This window comes from Panthera leo, chromosome E2 (genome assembly GCF_018350215.1).
Source record: "Panthera leo isolate Ple1 chromosome E2, P.leo_Ple1_pat1.1, whole genome shotgun sequence".
NCBI classification, from domain to species: domain Eukaryota; kingdom Metazoa; phylum Chordata; class Mammalia; order Carnivora; family Felidae; genus Panthera; species Panthera leo.
The window spans coordinates 43,694,375-43,714,437 of NC_056693.1; the positions used below are offsets into that span (position 1 = coordinate 43,694,375).

The 20,063-nt window shown below is 41.3% G+C and overlaps 1 protein-coding gene across 2 annotated transcripts in view; it reads left to right on the forward strand.

The window, feature by feature from the left end:
- ZFP90 (ZFP90 zinc finger protein) overlaps positions 1-18,371 on the forward strand; it is a 37,312-nt gene extending 18,941 nt beyond the window's left edge. For both annotated transcript variants that reach the window (XM_042918627.1, XM_042918626.1), the window contains exons 3-5: positions 11,836-11,962; positions 12,301-12,396; positions 15,694-18,371. In XM_042918627.1, the coding sequence (XP_042774561.1) occupies positions 11,836-11,962; positions 12,301-12,396; positions 15,694-17,342 (1,872 nt within the window). In that variant the 3' untranslated portion in view covers positions 17,343-18,371. The remainder of the gene's footprint in view (positions 1-11,835; positions 11,963-12,300; positions 12,397-15,693) is intronic.
- Positions 18,372-20,063: the final 1,692 nt, after the last annotated feature.

Genomic DNA, 20,063 nt, shown 5'->3' on the forward strand with positions numbered 1-20,063 from the left:
CATGAAAGAGAGGGAGAATGAGAGAGAGAGCAGGGTAAAGGAGCAGAAAGAGAGAAAGAATCTTAAGCGAGCTCCACTGTGGAGCCTCACTCTGGGCTTGATCCCGTGACCCTGGGATCATGACCTGAGCCAAAGTCAAGAGTCAGATATTCAAGTGACTGAGCCACTCAGGTGACCCCAAAAATCACTTTCAATGGCAATGTATGGTGATTCCATACAATCACCCAGGTGCCCTTGTTTTATATTGATTTCCATGAGCATACTAAAATTTTTTAACCATTTTCTCAGCATTAGGTTGTTTTCTAAAATTTTTACAATTACAAATAATACTGGGATAAAATTGGTTACAGTGGATAGTTTTTTGTTTTTGTTTTTTTTTTTTGAAAATACAATTAAAAACATTATTTTCAGGGTGCCTGAATGGCTTACTTTCTAGACTCTAGATTTCATCTCAGGTCATGATTTCCCAATTCGTGAGTTTGAGCCTGGAGTCAGGCTCCATGTTGTCAGTGCAGAGTCTGCTCGGGATTCTCTCTTTCTCTCTCTCTCTCTCCCTCTCTCCCTCTCTCCCTCTCTCCCTCTCTCCCTCTCTCCCTCTCTCCTTCTCTCCCTCTCCCTCTCTCCCTCTCCCTCTCCCCCTCTCCCTCTGCCCCTCCCCTGTGTGCATATTCTCCCTAAGTAAATAAAATTTTTTTTAAAAAGTATTTGCATTTGTATTTTTTAAAGGAAATCTTAAAAAAAAAAACAACCACTTTTTTTTTTATTATTTATTTTTGACAGAGCACAAACAGGGGAGGGGCAGTGAAGAGGGAAACAGGATCTATAATGGGTTCCACTTGAAAAGCGGAGAGCCCAACGTGGGGCTCAAACCCACAAACTGGGAGATCATGACCTGACCTGAAGTCAGATGCTTAATCAACGGAGCCACCCAGGCACCCCTGCATCTGTATTCTTAAGTGAAATAGCCCTTAGAGTGAGAAAGATCTACTACAGGTTTTGGTGATATGTTTATCCTGAACTTACAGAAGCATTCAGATTGCTTATTATCTTTTTCTGCCTTTTGAAAGAATTTACCTATAAAACATTTAGATCTAGGATTTTTAATGGAAAGGATAATTGGGAACAGTTTGCTCTGTTTCTTCCTCAATTATTAAGGTTTTTTTCTGTCAACACTGGTGATTTAAAATTTAAAAATTACCCACTTCATTAAGATTTTTCACATTTCTTTTTTTTTTTTTTTTTTTTTTTTTTTAATTTTTTTTCAACGTTTTTTATTTATTTTTGGGACAGAGAGAGACAGAGCATGAACGGGGGAGGGGCAGAGAGAGAGGGAGACACAGCATCGGAAACAGGCTCCAGGCTCCGAGCCATCAGCCCAGAGCCTGACGCGGGGCTCGAACTCACAGACCGCGAGATCGTGACCTGGCTGAAGTCGGACGCTTAACCGACTGCGCCACCCAGGCGCCCCAAGATTTTTCACATTTCTTAATACCTGCTATATATTTTACGGGTTTGTTTATTCCCTTTAAAGTCATTTATTTTGTTATTGTTTCTTTTTGTTTTAAGATTTTATTTTTAAGTAATCTCTACATCCAATGTGGGGCTAGAACTCACAACCCTGAGATCAAGAGTCACATACTCCACTGATGGAGCTGGCCAGGTGCCCCAGTTGTTTATTTGATATACTAGATTTCTCAAAACTCTTTCTGTTTGGCTGGTATTTAAGAGGAACCAGCTTTTGAATTTGGCTCTTAATGCTGCTTTTTGTTTTTCAAGAATTTAATTCACCTGATTTTTTTTGGAGCCTCAAAATCTCCTCATTTTCCTTAAGAATGACCCAGACTCTGTATTTGTTCACTCAGCAGTGGAATACCTACTCTGTGCCAGGCAGTGGTTCTTGACTAGGCCCACACTTCATAACTTGTCAGCAGAAGGTACCTGCTTCCTTTGGGGCAGCAGTAGGGCTTCAATGAGGAAATTTAGTGAGAGGGTGAATGTTCACTGAATGTTAGCTATTGCTCTTTGATAATGAATCACCTGAGGAGTTTTTAAAAAATTTTTAGCAGAGGTCTCCATGCATGCATGGGCAGGTTTTGTCACTTGCCCCCATGATTCTGGATGATTCCAACGTGCTTGGTTTTAGAGATACAGAAATGAAAAGGAGTTTGAGAAAATGTTGAGGGAGAACAATATAAATAAACAACTACAGTACTAGGGGCATCTGGCTGGTTCAGTCAGTAGAGCATACAGATCTTGATCTTGGGGTCATGAGTCCAAGCCCTATTTTGGGGATAGAGATTACTTAATAAAAAATTAAAAAAAGAAAAGCATATTTACTTAAAAAAGCATCAACACAACTACAGTTCTGAAATGGAGATGTGGACCAAATGCTGAAGGGGGAGGCAGGGAGCTTTTCCAGAAAAGCTTCATGAGGGAAGGCATCATTGAACTGGTTCTAGAAAGGTGAGTAGGAATTTTTCCTATAGAGCCGAGGGAAGAAAGTACATGGTGGTCAGAATAAGATGTGCAAAGACAAGGAGACTACAAAGAAAATGATATTATAAGCACAAAGAGTCCATGTAGTAGGAGCACGGGGTGTATGGCAGGAGGCAAAATTTGAGAGAAAGATACAGGCCTGTATCCCTCTAACTTCCCTCTTAGAACCATTTCTGCTGCATCCCAAAGATTTTGGACCATTGTGTTTTCATTTTCATTTGTCTCCATGCATTTCTTTATTTCCTCTTTGATTTCTTGGTTTCATTGGATTGTTTAGCAGCATGTTATTTAACCTCCATATGTTTGTGTTTCTTCCAGATTTTTTCTTGTGGTTGATTTCTAGTTTCATAGCATTGTGGTTGAAAACGATGCATGGTATGCCTTCATTCTTTTTGAATTTGTTCAGACTTGTTTTGTGGCCTAACATACGATCTGTTCTGGAGAATGTTCCACGTATACTTGAGAAGAATATGTATTCTGCTCTTTCAGGATGGAATGTTCTGAATATATCTGTTACATCCATCTGGTCCAGTGTGTCATTCAAAGCCACTATTGTTGATTTTCTGTTTTGATGATCTATCCATTGATGTAAGGGGAGTGTTAAAGTCCCCTAGTATTATTGTATTACTCTTGATTATTTCCTTTATGTTTGTTCAAGCTGCTTTATGTATTTGGGTGCTTTCATGTTGGGTGCATAAATATTTATAATTGTTATATCTTGTTGGATTGTCTCCTTTATGATTATATAGTGTCCTTTTTTTTTTTTAATGTTTTTATTTATTTTTGAGACAGAGACCGAGAATGAGCAGGGGAGAGGCAGAGAGAGAGACACAGAATCTGAAGCAGGCTCCAGGCTCTGAGCTGTCAGGACGGAGCCTGACTTGGGGCTCAAACCCATGGACTGTGAGATCGTGACCTGAGCTCAAGTCGGACGCTCAACTGACTGAGCCACCCAGGCGCCCCTATAGTGTCCTTCTTTGTTTCTTGTTGCAGTCTTTGTTTTAAAGTCTATTTTGTCCAATATAAGTATTGCTACCTCAGCTTTCTTTTCACTTCTGTTGGCATGATAGATGCTTTTCCATCCCTTCACTTTCAATCTGCATGTCTTTAGGTCTGAAATGAGTCTCTTGTAGGCAGCATATAGATGGGCCTTGCTTTTTATCCATTGTGTTACCCTATATCTTTTGATTGGATCATTTAGTCCATTTACATTCAAAGTAATTATCAATAGGTATGTATTGCATTTCGTTCCTTGTTTTATGGTTGTTTTTGTAGTTCTTCTCTGTTCCTTTCTTCCCTTGTTCTCTTCTCTCAGTTTGCTGGCTTTCTTTAGTAACATACGTGGATTCCTTTCTCTTTATTTTCTGCATATCTGTTACTGGTTTTTGATTTGTAGTTACTATTAGGTTTGTATATAAAATCTTATGCATGTAGCAGTCCATATTAGTAGTCACCAAAGTTTGAACCCATTCCTTACTCCTCTGCCCCCAACACTTTAGGCATATGGTGACATACTTTACATCCTTTTATTTTGTGACTCTCTTGACTCATTTTTTTGAAGTTTATTTATTTTTGAAAGAGAAAGAGAGTGAGCGCACAAGGTGGGGGAGGGGCAGAGAGAGAGGCAGACACAGAATCTGAGGCTCTGAGGCTCTGAGTTTGTCAGCGCAGAGCCAGACACATGGCTCGAACCCATGAACCATGAGATCATGACCTGAGCCAAAGTTGGACACTTAACCAACTGAGCCACCCAGGTATCCCTCCCTTGACTCATTTTAGACATATACTGATTTTTACTGCTTTTGGGCTTTCTACTTTTCTTTACTCTGACTTATGGTCCTTCCTTTCCACTCAAAGAGTCCCCTTTAACATTTTTTGTAGGGCTGGTTTAGTGGTCATGAATTCCTTTAACTTTTGTTTCTCTGGAAAACCCTTTACCTCTCCTTCTATTCTGAATGATAGCCTTGCTGGATAGAGTTTTCTTGGCTGCAGATTTTTTTCTTTTAGCTCTTTGACTATATCATACCAGTCCCTTCTGGCTTGGAAAGGTTCTGCTGAAAAATCAGCTGATAGCCTTATGGGGTTTCTCTTGTATGTAACTGTTATCTTTTCTTGTGCCGCTTTTAAAATTCTCTCCTCGGGGCGCCTGGGTGGCGCAGTCGGTTAAGCGTCCGACTTCAGCCAGGTCACGATCTCACGGTCCGTGAGTTCGAGCCCCGCGTCAGGCTCTGGGCTGATGGCTCAGAGCCTGGAGCCTGTTTCCGATTCTGTGTCTCCCTCTCTCTCTGTCCCTCCCCCGTTCATGCTCTGTCTCTCTCTGTCCCACAAATAAATAAACGTTGAAAAAAAAAAATTAAAAAAAATAAAAATAAAAATAAAATAAAATTCTCTCCTCATTACTGCTTTTTCCCATTTTACTTATTTAGTTTGTTTGTTTGTTTATTTATTTATTTATTTATTTAAATAAATAAAAGTTTATTTATTTATTTTGAGAGAGAGAGCGGTGTGCACACAAAAGCAGGGGAGAAGGAGAGAAAGAATCCCAAGTGGACTCTGCACAATAGTGCAGAGCCTGACACTGGGCTCAAACTCACAAACCCTAAGATCATGACCTGAGCTAAAATCAAGAGTCAGACACTTAACTGAGCCACCCAGGCACCCGTGCCATTTTAATTACTTTGTGTCTTTTTGTGGACCTCTTTGGGTTGATTTTTTGGGGGACTCTGTGTGCCTCCTGGATCTGGATTTCTGTTTCCTTCCTCAGATTTGGGAAATATTTGGGAAGTTTTTGGTTGTTCTTTCTTCAAAAAGAAATTTCTGCTCCCTTTTCTCTCCCTTCTTCTTCTGGGATCTCTGTAATGTGAATGTTATTTTGGTTGATGGTGTTGCTGAGTTCCCTAAGTCTGTTTTCATTTATCTTCTTTTTTTTCCTCTCTTCCTGTTCAGCTTGATTGCTTTTCATTACTCTGTCCTCCAGGTTGCTGATCCATTCTTCTGCTTTCACTATTCTGTTCTTTATTCTATCTAGCGTATTTTTAATTTCTGTTATTTGAGTTCATCATCTCTGCTTGGTTCTTTTTTATGGTTTCTCTTTGTTAAGGGTCTCATTGAAGTTCTCCACTGTTTTCTTGAGTCCAGTGAGTATCTTTATGACCATTACTTTAAATTCTGTATCAGGCATATTCCTTATCTCCATTTCATTCAGGTCTCTTGCTGTGATTTTGTCTTGTTCTTTCATCTGGAACACATTTCTCTGTCTCCTCATTTTGTCTAATTCTCTGTGACTGTTTCAGTGTTAGGAAAGTCAGCTATGTCTTCTACTCTTTTTTATTTTCTATTTTTATCTTTTTAATTTTTTAAAATATTTATTTTTGTGTGTGAGAGAGAGAGAGAGAACTAGTGCAAGTGGGGGAGGGGCAGAGAGAGGGGAGACACAGAATCTGAAGCAGGCTCCAAGCTCTGAGCTGTCAGCACAGAGTCCGATGTGGGGCTCAAACTCAAGAACTGTGAGATCATGACCGGAGCCAAAGTTGGACGCTTAACTGACTGAGCCACCCAGGTGCCCCTGTCTTCTACTCTTGAAAGTAGTGGCCTTACGAAGAAGAGGTTCTTTAGTGCCCTGCAGTGCACTATCCCTTGTTCATCAGAACCTGGCACTTGAGGGGTGTCTCCTGTGTGTGTTTGTGTGCCCCATTGTTGTGGCTAAGCCATGTTTAACCTTCAGTCCAGTTGTCTGGACTTCCTTTGCCTGTTGTGGGAAGAGTTTAGTCGCTCTGTTGTTAGCAGGCCGGTCTGGGGCTGCCTTGAGCTTGAGTTGAGTCATGCCAAGCATTTGCCAGAGCTTTGGTAGTGGTAGCACGGAATTGCAGGGTGCTTTCCTGGTGTGGTGGTGTTCCCTGAGAAGCTTTTGTTGATGGGCGGGGCCTACAGTCAGACCCATTGTCAGCCCCCAGCCCACTGCTGGGGCCACAGTTGGGACTGGTGCGTGTGGTTATTTTCCCCTTTCTCTGGGGTATGAGTAACTTTGGAGTGGTGCTGGCCCCTGTCGGGGCTGTTTGCACGTTGCCAGGCTTGTGGCACTGCTTGGGGTGAATCCAGGCTGGGGAGTGGGAAAGGGAAGTGGTGCCCTCCAGCTCTTTTGTTCTTGGAGAGATCTCCCAAAGACCCCTGCTCCTCCAGCACATGCCCTGAGATTAGCAAATAAATCTCCTGTCCCTATACCCCAGGTGTTTTCCAAACTGCTGCTTCTATGGTTTATCTCAGTGGGGCTGTTTGTTGTGCTCTTTTTAGGGCAGGCACTCAGTTTCCTGTCACCCTGTCTGGCTCTTCCAGAGCCGAACCCACTGATATTTAGTTCTATGTGCTAAGCCCCCACTTATTGTAGCAACTCTCAAAGTTAGGCCCTTCTGGCTTTCAAAGCCAAACGTTATAGGGACTCATCTTCCCAGTGGCAGTCCTGTGTGCCTGGGGTGACTCAGGTGGAGGTCTGCATCTCTCCTCTCCATGCCCACATTGTCACTCACTCCTGTATACTGTCCCACAGATCGATTTGGCCCTTCACCTGTCTTTGCCCTTCCTACTCTTTTCTACATTTCGCTGTGGAGAGTCTATTCTGCCAGTCTCTGGGTCGTTTTCTGGATTACTTACACAGATGTGGATGTTATCTAGGTATATCCACAGGACGAGGCAAGCCTAAAATCCTCATATTCCACCGTCTCCCCCCAAGAGAGAAAGGTGATTCAGTTGGAGAGTGGCTGAGGTGGAGAGCTAGAACAGTCTAGAACAGCACTGTCCAAAAGAAATACAAACTACATATTTAATTTAAAACTTTCTAGTAGTCACAAGGTAGAAAGAAATAGGTGAAATTAATTTTAGTAACACATACTATTTAACCCAATATAACTGAAATATTTCTATATGAATCAATATTTTAAAATTATTAATGGGTGCCTGGGTGGCTCAGTCGGTTAAGTGTCTGACTTTGGCTCAGGTCATGATCTCACGGTTTGTGAGTTCGAGCCCCACATCAGGCTCTGTGCTGATAGCTCAGAGCCTGGAGCCTGCTTCGGATTCTGTGTCTCCCCCTCTCTCTGCCCCTCCCCTGCTCACGCTCTGTGTCTCTCTGTCTCTCGATAATAAATAAATGTTAAAATAAATAAATAAATAAAATTATTAATGAGGCATTTTATTTATTTCTTTATTTTGGTGCTAAGTCTTTGAAATCCAATGTGTATTTTACACTTGCCACATATCCCAATTTGAATTTGCCACATTACAAGTGTCAGTAGTGTGCATGTTTCTGGTGGCTACCGTATTAGCATAGATCTAGAAAGTTACTTCCTGGCTTAATGGCATCATTGGCAGGGGAGGATTTGAGCAGGATTTGATAAGTGAAGGGGAGGGACTATAGATTGATGTTTTTGAGGCTCTTGGGGATTCCAGGGCCTAAAGGAAAAATGAAAGGTCAAGAATGAGGTCCGGGTTTTCAGTTAGGATGCAACTGATGATGCCCTTAGCCTAAGTAGGGCATCTGTGTGTGTAAGGGCTAACAGTGAATAGTTTCTTCTCTCCAGGCTCAATTGTTAGATATGCTGTTAACCCAGTTTACCAAACTATTATTGGCCTGATATCAGAGAGCACTGAGTACTTGAGTGAAAACCTTGCACTATGTCTTAGCAGATGTAATGTGTTCCAAATCACCTTTGGTCGCAGAGGGAGTCGTTTTTATAAATTTGATTGTTTTTACTTACTAGCTGCTGTTCTCTGGTTTTCAGCTTTGCAAAGTTTCTAAGTTACAAAGTTTCCTGAGTTAGAATTTGAGCAGATTTCTCCTCCAGAGTTGGCACATGTTAGAGTTGGAGGGCTATCTGTATTTGCAAGTGTTGTCCTGTACAGCTGGAAGTGACCTTTCACCCTTCTGCTCTTAAAACTCCTGTATCTTTAGCTCAGGGAGCCCATGTTATAGATAAGAAGATTGGAGCAGGAGGTCTGTGATTTACCCAAGGGATATTATACGTTATTAATGTGCCACTTTTTACAGGCCCAGGAAATTGAGTCTTCTCAAGTTAGTATATGCTGTTTCTAGTTCTTTGGACCTTTTATGTCAACATGAGGAAGACGAAATACTTGATACTTCATGATAACCTTGTTAATTTTTAAATTCTTTAATTTTAAAAAGGCGTTGCTCTCTCTCTCTCTCTCTCTCAAAATAAATAAACTTTAAGAAAGAAAGAAGGAATGGGGTGCCTGGGTGGCTCAGTCAGTTGAGCGTGTGACTTTGGCTCAGGTCATGATCTCACTGTTTGTGAGTTCGAGCCCTGCATCGGGCTCTGTGCTGACAGCTCAGAGCCTGGAGCCTACTTCATATTCTGTGTCTCTCTCCCTCTCTGCCTCTCCCCTGCTCACACTCTGTCTCTCTCTCAAAAATGAATAAATGTTAAAAAAAATTTTATTTTTTAAAATAAAAGAAAGAAAGAGGGAAAAGAAAGAAGAAAAGGAAAAGAGGGGAAGGGGAAGGGGAAGGGAGGGACCTGGGGGCTCCTGGCTGGCTCAGTCAGAAGGAGCATGTGACTCTTGATCTCAGGGTTATGAGTTTGAGCCCTGTACTGGGTGTAGAGATTACTTTAATTAATTAAGTAAGTAACTGTAAATAAATAAGGGGAGCCAGTTGAACAAAGGAGTCCAGGTTGGCTGATAACCACCTGTTACTAACTAGAGAGGGCTGTATGTTTACAGGACAGAGTAGGCAGTGGGGAGAAGGTGTTACTTCTCACAACCTAACTTATAATTAGGTTGCCTTGCCTTGATCCAACCCCTTTTTCCTTGCTGCCCATGCCTGTCTCAAGCCCAGCCTCCCCTTTCAAGCTTGGTAATCCCTGGATTGGATTCCCACTTCCTTCACGTGTCCAAATGGTACTTCTGCCTCTTCAGGTTCAGTACATTGCCTGCCTTGAAGCTTCTCTCCCTTTCCCAGTTTTTCCTGCTCTGAACACCTGTGGTACCTCACTATGTATCATCTCATATTGTGCTCTAATAAATAGCACATTTTAAAATAAACTGGAATGTATTCAAGGGCTGCAGTGTTTTTCATTTGCATTTTTTTTTTTTTCCTGCCATAGTGCATCTGGTAAAGCCAGGTGCCTAGTAAATATTGAGTATTATCTTACCTGGCCCATTCAGACCCCTGATCTCAGTCAGAAAAGTTTCGTGTTCCAGCACTTCCTTGTTCCCTCGGGGACCCAGCTGCATTGTTGAGCCAGAATACGATACAGATGAGTGAGTGGTATGTGTGGATGTGGTCATGTTCCTCACTCAGTAAAAGGGGCCACTCCTGTCTTCTGTAAAGTTCAAATCTCTGTCAGGAAACCAGAGTTTAGTATGAATCGGGCACTTGCTGGACACTGGTATTTTCAAGTTAAAGAAAAAAAAAGATAGAGTCTCTGTCCTCATAATGCTCATGATCTAACTAGGAAAACAAGTATTAAATGGATTATTAGGTTTATTTGAATAATTGTGGATATAGAAAATGCTTAAAGCACATAATAAGAGGATTGGCCCTCCCGTAGGGGATCAGAAGACTTCACTGAAGATCTTTTAACCAGCACCTGAAATATGAAACAGAATTAGCAAAGAAAAGACAGGTGGGAAGGTGGGGAGAGAATGGTACCCTCCAGAAAATTGAAAGAACTCCAGTTCAGCTGTAGCTAAGCGCAGCGAGGGGTGGGGGGTGGGGGGGGATACAAAGTAAGGCTGAAACTTCCTTCACTGCTGTAGTCAGCTCTGCTTTCAAAGTCTTTTCACACTAATTGTCTTTACCATATTTTACTATATAGACTTTTTTGAAGTCTAACCAGGACCAGAGGAAATATTTTAGGTAGGGCATGGTGACATGGTTTAACAAGGCCTAGTAAGTCAAGACTATAATCAGTCCATGAGTATCGGATTGAAGGGATCTCAGCCAGCACAGCTTCAGTGGGGTAGTGAGGAAGAAATGATTGGAGGGGGTAAGAAGCAGGAAAAGACCTTTGACCCAGCAATTCCAATTCTTACTAGCTATATTTATGCAAAGGAGTTATTGTAGTTTGTAGTAGCAAAATACTGAAAATAATCCAACTGTCTACTAACAGGGACTGTTCCATTTATTCATTCGCCAAGCTTTTTTAAAAATTTTTTTTTTCACATTTATTTATTTTTGAGAGACAGAGAGACAGCATGAGCAGGGGAGGGGCAGAGAGAGAAGGAGACACATAATCTGAAGCATGCTCCAGGCTCCGAGCTGTCAGCACAGAGCCCGATGCGGGGCTCGAACCCACGAACTGTGAGATCATGACTTGACTCGAAGTCAGACGCCCAACCGACTGAGCCACCCAGGCGCCCCTCACCAAACATTTTTTAAGCATCCACTCTGTGTTGGGTATAAAACCAATCAAGATAGATCAAGTCCCTGTTCCTGTGGAGCTCATGGTGGAGGAGACAGTGAAGCTAACAAGTAAGCTAATTGCAGATTATTGTTGGAAGTACAAGTACTTTTTACCTGAATGTGTTTGGTTCCTGAGTTCAGGTGGCAGGGATTTGGCCATGAGAGATAGCTGTGCTTGGGGAGAGATTAATGTGGTAATGTGATGGAGAATAAATTGGAGGGTGCTAAGGCAGCTTTTCTGAGGGGGCTGTGCTCAAGATGAGACTGAATAACTAGTAACTAGTTGTCAACCACATGGAGATCCTAGGGGAAGAGGGAGAAACAGGCATAAAGGCCCAGGGTAGAAACAAGCTTGATGTGTTCAGGGATCAGCAAGGTGAGCCTGGCTAGAGCCCAGTAAGTGGTGGGAATATCTGGATCTTCTCCACAGATGCATGGAGTGCTGTTGGTTGTAATCAAGAATATGTTATGATACTTGCATGTGGAGTTCTATGAAGCAATTCAAAGCAATACCCAACTGTTAAACAGTCATTATTTCTAGGGAGCATGGTGGGATTGGTGATGCGGGTAAAGGAGGGCTGTTGTTTTTACTCCCCGCTGTATTTGGATTTTCTAACAAAGGAAGTGCATGGGCAGTGAGGAATTGGTGATTGTATGACAAGGCTTGGCTTTGCAGGAAAACAAGGCAGCTAATAGGGATATGGGATTGCAGGACATACTGCCCCTCATGACTTTCCTGCCTGCCATACTGGATCCTTTACAAAATTACATAAACATCTAGTATGTTTAACCCAACATTGCCCCCACAGGATATCAAATGTGTGATCACTGTTCCTGATGACCCTACAGTATATTCCCAGTATTGCCATGGGAACATTTTTGATGTTGATCCCTAGTTGAACAGGAATGTGATCCTACAGGAATCCGTGACATTCAAAGATGTGGCTGTGGACTTCACCCAGGAAGAATGGCACCACGTGGACCCTGCTCAGAGGCGCTTGTACAGGGATGTGATGCTGGAGAACTATAGCCACCTGGTTTCTCTTGGTAAGGACCAATTCAGTATCTTGCCTACTGGCAGGTCTTTCCTCTCTCATTTGCTAAGGTTGTGGGGCTCGTAGATCGGGTGGCTGTGAGGAGGATGTTCACCATTAGAGCTTGTTCTCCCTTTTGGGACTCAGCTTTACAGTTTTCTGAGACTGTTCTTTAAGTGAAGTTCTTTCTTTTGCAGAACTGGAAATAGGTCATTTGATTGCATGACTCCTCAAGTTGCACCTTTTTTTTCCTTCAGAGTTCCTGACGATCAAGGACTAGTACTGACTTATAGGAGGGGTCTTTGTCCACTTGCACAAACAACCAAATCTTGTGTATTTACCCATGAGCAGGATATCAAGTTTCCAAGCCAGAGGTGATCTTCAAATTGGAACAAGGAGAAGAGCCATGGATATCAGAGGGAGAAATCCAAAGACCTTTCTGTCCAGGTAAACGAGGGGGAGTCAGGCGTGCAGGAATCAATACAGACAGTGGCACAGCTGAGGGAGGGGGGAAGCACCTTCAAATTGGTACCTTGGGAGCTTCTGCACCTGCAGGAGACTGCACCATCTCCTGGATGACACTTCTCTCTGTCTCCCTTCTCCAATAGGGTGTTCCTGCTGCTGGCAGGCATTAGAGGAAAACGTGCCCCTTTGTCCTACACAGAATACCATTTCTCCCTATACTGTCACCCTATTGCTGGATTGTCTTCTCCTCAGGTGTCCTCAGTCTCTCATTATTAGCGATCCCTTTTCTTACTCATTCAGACTTTAATTGAACTCCCATCTTCTTTAGTCTTGCTGCTTTTACTGTCACTGGCCCCAGACTTGTAGGAAATACAGCCTTGATTCTCTGCCTTTTCCTAACCTCCGTCCGACTTCTCTCCCTGACTGTACTCCTACAAAACCTGTCTAGGGAGTAGTACCATCTTCTTTCCATCATGCCTTTATGCCAGTTTGCTTCATTGCCTCTCCCTGCAGTTCCTGGAATATCATCCTCGCCTGGTATCCTGGCTCGCTAAGTATTTCTTGGCTTTAGGTCTTTGACTGCCGTAAGGAGTTTGCAAATCTGCCTTAAGGAGTCTGCTCTCCAACTTCTTCCCCTTTCTTTGTTACCACCTTAAAAGGGCACCTGCCTTCTGGTAGTTACAGCTCTTGAATCTCTACTGTGGACTCAGAAATCATCCTTACTTCTACCCTGGTCACCTTTTTCCCTTCTCACAGGACCTCTCCATGTAGAAGTCCCATGCAAGTAAATACCTAGAGTCTAAATCATCTTTCATCCCCAGCCAGCACGTTTTGCTACTTTGCCCACTAGAAACCACTGGATTTCTAATCCCTCAGGCCAGACACCCCAGTCAGTTTAGTGTTTTCCTGCAATTCAGGTTATTTTCCTCCTAAACCAGGCCCTGGGTGGAGATTACTAGAATTCCCAGTTGAAATTGCTCACCCTGTGTTTTCTTTTATAACCCATATTGGATTTTTTTAATCTTAGCTTTTTTGAGATATGATTTACATACCATAAAATTGACCTTTTTAAAGTTTACAATGTAATGGTTTTTCAGATATTTACTGAGTTGTGCGTCCTTCACCATTATCTAACTACAGAACATTTTCAGCACCCGAAAAGAAACCCTATACCCACTAGCAAGCACTCTCCATTCCCCGCTACCCCTGCACCCATTAATCTTTTTCTCTCAATGGATTACCATTTCTGGGTATTTTATGTAAATGGAATTGTATAATATGTAGCCTTTTGTGACTGGCTTCTTTCACTTAGTGTAATATTTTCATGGTTCATTCATGTTGTAGCATGTTTTAGTACCTCCTTACTTTGTATTGCTGAATAATATGCCATTGTATGGACATACCATGTTTTGTTTCTCTACTCATCACTGGGTGGACCATATTGGATGTTAACGTTTTGTCTTCATAAACCACCCGCCTTTGACAAGCTCTTGCGGTCACTCCCTGTAGCTCATTATAGGAAATAGAAACTCCCACTCATTTTAAAGGTCCCCTATCATACCTTCCAGTATTCTCTTTTTGTTCTCACTAAAACAAGCTTCACTTGGGTTGAACTTCTTTTTAATGTTTTCTGTAAGTAGTGTACACTTTCCCTCATTGGATAATGCTTTCTCCCTATCCAAAGCTATATATTATGTTCAAGGTGTCTGTCCATAAACATAATATATACTAATATGTGTATTTTTTCCTCCCCTGATCACAAGTACCATTTATATCATCTTTACTACACAAACTCAGATTTAAAAATATACCATCTGATGGTTTTCCTTTTTTGTCAGATGATTAAGTCTTATTTCTAAGATTCCAAACGCATGGAGAAAGAAACTGTTATATGTCTATGTATTCAGTCTGTGTTGCAGAGCACATAGAAGGCAGTCAGGAATTACTTGATTGTTTTGGAATATGGTTGGGGAGAGAACTTTCTCATTCATTCGTATCAACAAGCATTTCTTGAATGTCTCTCTGAGAAGTATTCTAAAAGAAAGTCAAAGCATTTTCCGTCCTTGGGAAATTAGAATTGAATGTTATTTCAGGGTAAGGAATTTGGGGGGTTAGGGTCCCTTGTTGTTGGTTTTTTTCCCTCCTAACATTTTACTGTGAATATTTTCAAACGTGTGGAAAGTTAAAAAAAATTAATACAGTGAACACTGTATACCTACCACCAAGATTCTATAGTTGTTAACGTTTTATTATATTTGCTTTATTACATATTCTTCACCTGTCTATCAGTCTGTCTTTTTGATGCATTTCCAACTACGTTGCCGGCACAAGTACATTTCACTTCTGCATACTTCATATGTATCATTAACCAGAATTCAGTATTTATGTTTTTTTGTTAAGAAAAATGTACATACAATAAGATACACAACTCTTCTAAGTACCATCCCGTTGACTTTGACAAATGCATTCACCCATCTAATCCAAATTCATTTTGATATGGAACATTTCCATCATTCCAGAACCCTTCTTCCCCTTAGTTTTTAAAAGTTACCATTCTTAGAACCTAGAAACTAATTAATTATCTGCTACTAGTATTCTGAGGTTAAACAGGGGTTTAGAGATCAACTTATTAGTCAGAGTAAAATCCTTTTTGGTCAAGAGAGGTGAATAGTATGGAACCAGAACTCAGACTAAAAACCACAGCCCTAATGGTAAAGGCAAGGATGATTTGCCTCCTGAAATATTATTTTATTTCAGCTTGTGAAGTATAGCCATTGATCTCCAAGTATATCAAAGAATGATTTCAGTTACATCAGTGGCTGCAGATCTTCTCAGCAGGATTTAAAGATTTGGAGCCTCAGAGGTAACTTTTAAAGAAATTGTGAAATGGCTGTATTAGGAAGACAGATTTGGGGATAATTTGTAGAATGGACAAGAAGCATGGAGAGCAGATAGGATCTTGCAAGACATACCATGATTTTATTCCAGTAGTATCTGTGCCCAACATTCTCATGCTCACTTATTCCCTTACTTCGTAACCAGCCCTCCTAGGTGGGCTTCCTCATTCTACACTTGCCATGCACTCTGGCTCTGCAACCTGCACTGTCGCTTCTCTTTACTCTTCCTTTCCTTCATTTTGGCTCTTCTCTCCAAACTCCTGGATTAATTTCAAGACGGAATCATGAATAGTTTTTATCTCTTTCATTTCCCTATTCCTACTGTAGCAGTTTGTTTCAATAGGAGGGAATAGGGGACTTTTGCACTTTGGATTTCTTTCAGACTGGAAGACCAGGCCTGAAGGCAAATCATCACATCTGCAGCAGAGTGTATCTGAAGGATCCCGTAGTGCAGATGGCCTTTCACGTGCCACATTCGAAAACACTTGGGATGTTAGTAGCCAGTTAGAAAGACACCAGGAAAACTGGAAAAGATATCTGGGGCCAGATGCATCCACCCAGAAGAAAACAATCACACCAGAGGAAAATTTTCAGCAAAATAAATTTGGTGAAAACCCCAGATTGAATACAGTTCTGGTTACACAACTGAATGTTCCTTCAAGGCCTAGTGAATGTGATACACTTGGAAGCAATTTGGGACAGAATTCAGATATAATTAATCAGAGTAATATCCTTGCAAAAAAGAAACCTTATAAATGTGACAAATGTAGAAAAGCCTTTATTCATAGATCATCACTTACTAAACACGAGAAAACTCATAAAGGAGAGGGAGCTTGCCCCAATGGTACAGATCAGGGAATTTATCCTGGAAAGAAACACCATGAATGTACTGACTGTGGAAAAACCTTCCTCTGGAAGACACAACTTACTGAGCATCAGAGAATTCACACTGGGGAGAAGCCCTTCGAATGTAATGTGTGTGGGAAGGCCTTCAGGCATAGCTCATCGCTTGGCCAGCATGAGAACGCTCATACCGGAGAGAAACCTTATCAGTGTAGTCTCTGTGGGAAAGCCTTCCAGCGCAGCTCCTCCCTTGTTCAACACCAGAGAATTCACACTGGAGAGAAACCCTATCGATGCAATTTATGTGGGAGATCTTTTAGGCATGGCACATCCCTCACTCAACATGAGGTGACACATAGTGGAGAGAAACCCTTCCAATGTAAGGAGTGTGGGAAAGCCTTTAGTAGATGTTCTTCTCTTGTCCAGCATGAAAGGACTCATACAGGAGAGAAACCTTTTGAATGTAGCATATGTGGGAGGGCTTTTGGTCAGAGCCCGTCCCTTTATAAGCATATGAGGATTCATAAGAGAGGCAAACCTTACCAAAGCAATAACTACAGTGTAGATTTCAAGCACAGCTCATCTCTTACTCAAGATGAAAGCACTGTCAATGAAGTGAAATCCTATCATTGTAATGATTGTGGGGAAGACTTCAGTCACATCACTGACTTTACTGATCATCAGAGGATCCATACCGGACAGAACCCCTATGAATGTGAGCAGAACTTTAATCAACAACCTGTTTCTCATCCTGGAGAGAAACCCTATCAGTGTAATGTATGTGGAAAAGCTTTCAAAAGGAGTACAAGCTTCATAGAACATCACAGAATTCATACTGGAGAAAAACCCTATGAATGTAATGAATGTGGAGAAGCCTTTAGTCGACGTTCATCACTTACTCAACATGAGAGGACCCACACTGGAGAGAAACCCTATGAATGTATTGACTGTGGGAAAGCCTTCAGTCAAAGTTCATCCCTAATTCAGCACGAGAGAACTCATACTGGAGAAAAACCCTATGAATGTAATGAATGTGGGCGAGCCTTTCGAAAGAAAACCAATCTGCATGATCATCAGAGAATTCATACTGGAGAAAAACCCTATGCTTGTAAGGAATGCGGGAAAAACTTCAGTAGAAGCTCAGCGCTAACTAAACATCAGAGAATTCATACACGAAATAAACTGTAGAAACCCTGAAATTAAGGAATAGCAGAAAATTTTAGCTAAAATATTGTTCATATTCAGTATCAGAAGATTCTTAATGGAGAGGAAGCTTGAGAATGTAATGAATTTGTGTGTGTGTGTGTGTGTGTGTGTGTGTGTGTGTGTGTGCGCACACACGCACACACACGCGTGTGCATGTGTGTGGTGTGAGAAGAAAGCTCTATGCTAGTAGACCATGTTTTTTAACAAATAGAAGCTACATTCTCAAATCTGATTACAGACTTTTGTAAAAACAACTACAAACATCATATATAACCAGTTGGAAATGATATGCCTATGTATTGGACTTTATAAAGCTTTTAAATACAGTTGTGCAGGAGATCATCAACTTTGAACAGTTTGACTTGTCACTCTGTTTACAGCCTTTTTTAATAAATAAAACTCCTGCAGTAATGACCAAAACTTACTTTTAAAATTGCTTGACAACTGCATTCATCTGCAGCTTTTAAGTTAAATTCACCATGGAAACCAGTTCCACCCCCAGGAATTCGTCATTCAAAGAATGAGATCAACTGGTTCAACCACTTCGTTGTACAGATGAAGAAACCAAAAGCCAAAGATGTGAAGTGGTTTGCACCGTGTGATAGAGCTTATGATGGCAAAGCTGGGTGGAGAATGCAGATCTCCTGGATCTTTTGCCCTTTCAAAAAAAAAAAAAAGATTCTTTTGCCTGGATCTTTCAGTGGTCTGTCCACTGAAAAGGTATTTTGGAATTCAGAGGGCTTTAAAGTAAATTTTGAAATAAATCAGATGCACAAACATTTGATGAGCACTCAAGTTGGATACTTCGGGAATTCATAAAAGCATCAGAGACAACAAAATACATGCACATTTGTCATGGGCCTATTTTAAACAACTTGTTGGGGGCTTACATACCAAAATGTTAACAAAAGCTGTGAATAGTTCAACTACTAGTGACTTTTTGCCTTTTCCCAAGTGTAATGTTTATACTTTAATCTAACATATGTCAGTTTCATAAATCTATTAAATTCTCTTACTGTGTTTTTTATGACACTCCCATGAAAAATCACTGCTCCAAGCTTCCTATATTGGATCAGTGGGAAAACAACACAAGACTAACAGGGAAAATTTTCTCCAAATTAATTTTACTGTGGAGAAGTATAAATGTAATTACCCATTGTCATAAAATTTGTCTTTAAATCAGTTTAGGGAATCCATGTAATGACCTTTACTTTTTTTAGTTCAGTGCTGCTCTTCTGTCCGTAAAGCCTAAGTTAAGCTTCCATAGCCCACTCCAATCCCTAATGTTCTCTCATGCCTCCCAGGGGCTATCCCAAAGGAATTTCCTAAACCTTTGTTTGTTCATGGTGCCAACAGTGGAGAGAAATTTGGAAGCAAGTGTACACTTGGACCCCTTTCACACAAGAGCCTCTCCCCCTTTAAGATAATAAAAATTTCCCACTCTGATGAATCATGAGATGGAGTTATATGGGTAGTGGCGATGGTAAGCCTTCCTTACTGCCTTCTTTGCATGCCAAGTAGCAGGATCCATCATCCTTGTCTCATCCTGGACCACATGAGGTAGCTCCCAATGATTCTTCATAATTCTTTGCAGGAAAAATGTGCGTGGGGGCTGAAATGTGTGGTTTCCAGCCCAATAAGTGGAACAAGATGAGAATCTGCTCTTCCAAGACATTAACTGTTCAAAAACACCTTGTTTGTGATGTTCCATACTTAAACACACACACACACACACACAGTGCCAAGACCACGTGTTGTCTGATACGTAGTTTGACAACGGGTAATTCTACATAAACCCTCCACTACTGAGTGGCTACCATTCTTATCAGGAGCTTATTTGCTGCCGATTGGGGATCTCATAGAGGACTGTTTGCAAGAATGACATAAATTGCAACCAGTTGAGTGCTATCCTACCTTTATGAAAGTTTATAAAGACTTGGTTCCAGAAGACTCAAAGAAAACCACTGGTTTGTGTGTGGAGCTTGGCCTAGATCAACCAGTGTCTGAATATCAGCACATCTTCATTCATAGTGAAGGAGCCCAGAATGTTCATGGTATGCGTGGTTGATTGAGCAGAGGATTCTCTAGTTCCAGCAACCAGGCACCATGCACTTACGAACACCCAACTTTTTAGGCCACATGAAATGCATCCTTGTAACATCATTGTATTATTTCAATAAATAGCCTTCTTAGTTGAATGGGAGTCAGTTTGTCTTTTTCAGTTTTCACAACATGGCTAAGATTAAAACCATGGTGTGTCAAGAAGGAGGGATTGACTGCTAATCTTATCACAGTCAGGTGAGTTAATAATAGGTACGATTTATTGAATGTTTACTAGAAAGAAATTGTGTGAAATATTTCATAACCATCATTTATTTTTTTATTTTTTTAGTGTTTTTATTTATTTTCAAGACAGAGACAGAGCATGAGCAGGGGAGGGGCAGAGAGAGAGGGAGACACAGAATCTGAAGCAGGCTCCAGGCTCTGAGCTGTCAGCGCAGGGCCCGACATGGGACTCAGACTCACGGAGTGTGAGATCATGACCTGAGCTGAAGTCAGACGCTTAACCTACTGAGCCACCCAGGCGCCCCAACCATCATTTCATTTAATCCTTACAACTCTTTGTTCTAGATCTTGTGGTAGCTCTTGTCTTTGCCCAACTTTTCCCTCCCTCTTTCTCTTGTAAGATCTCTGCTGTACTGA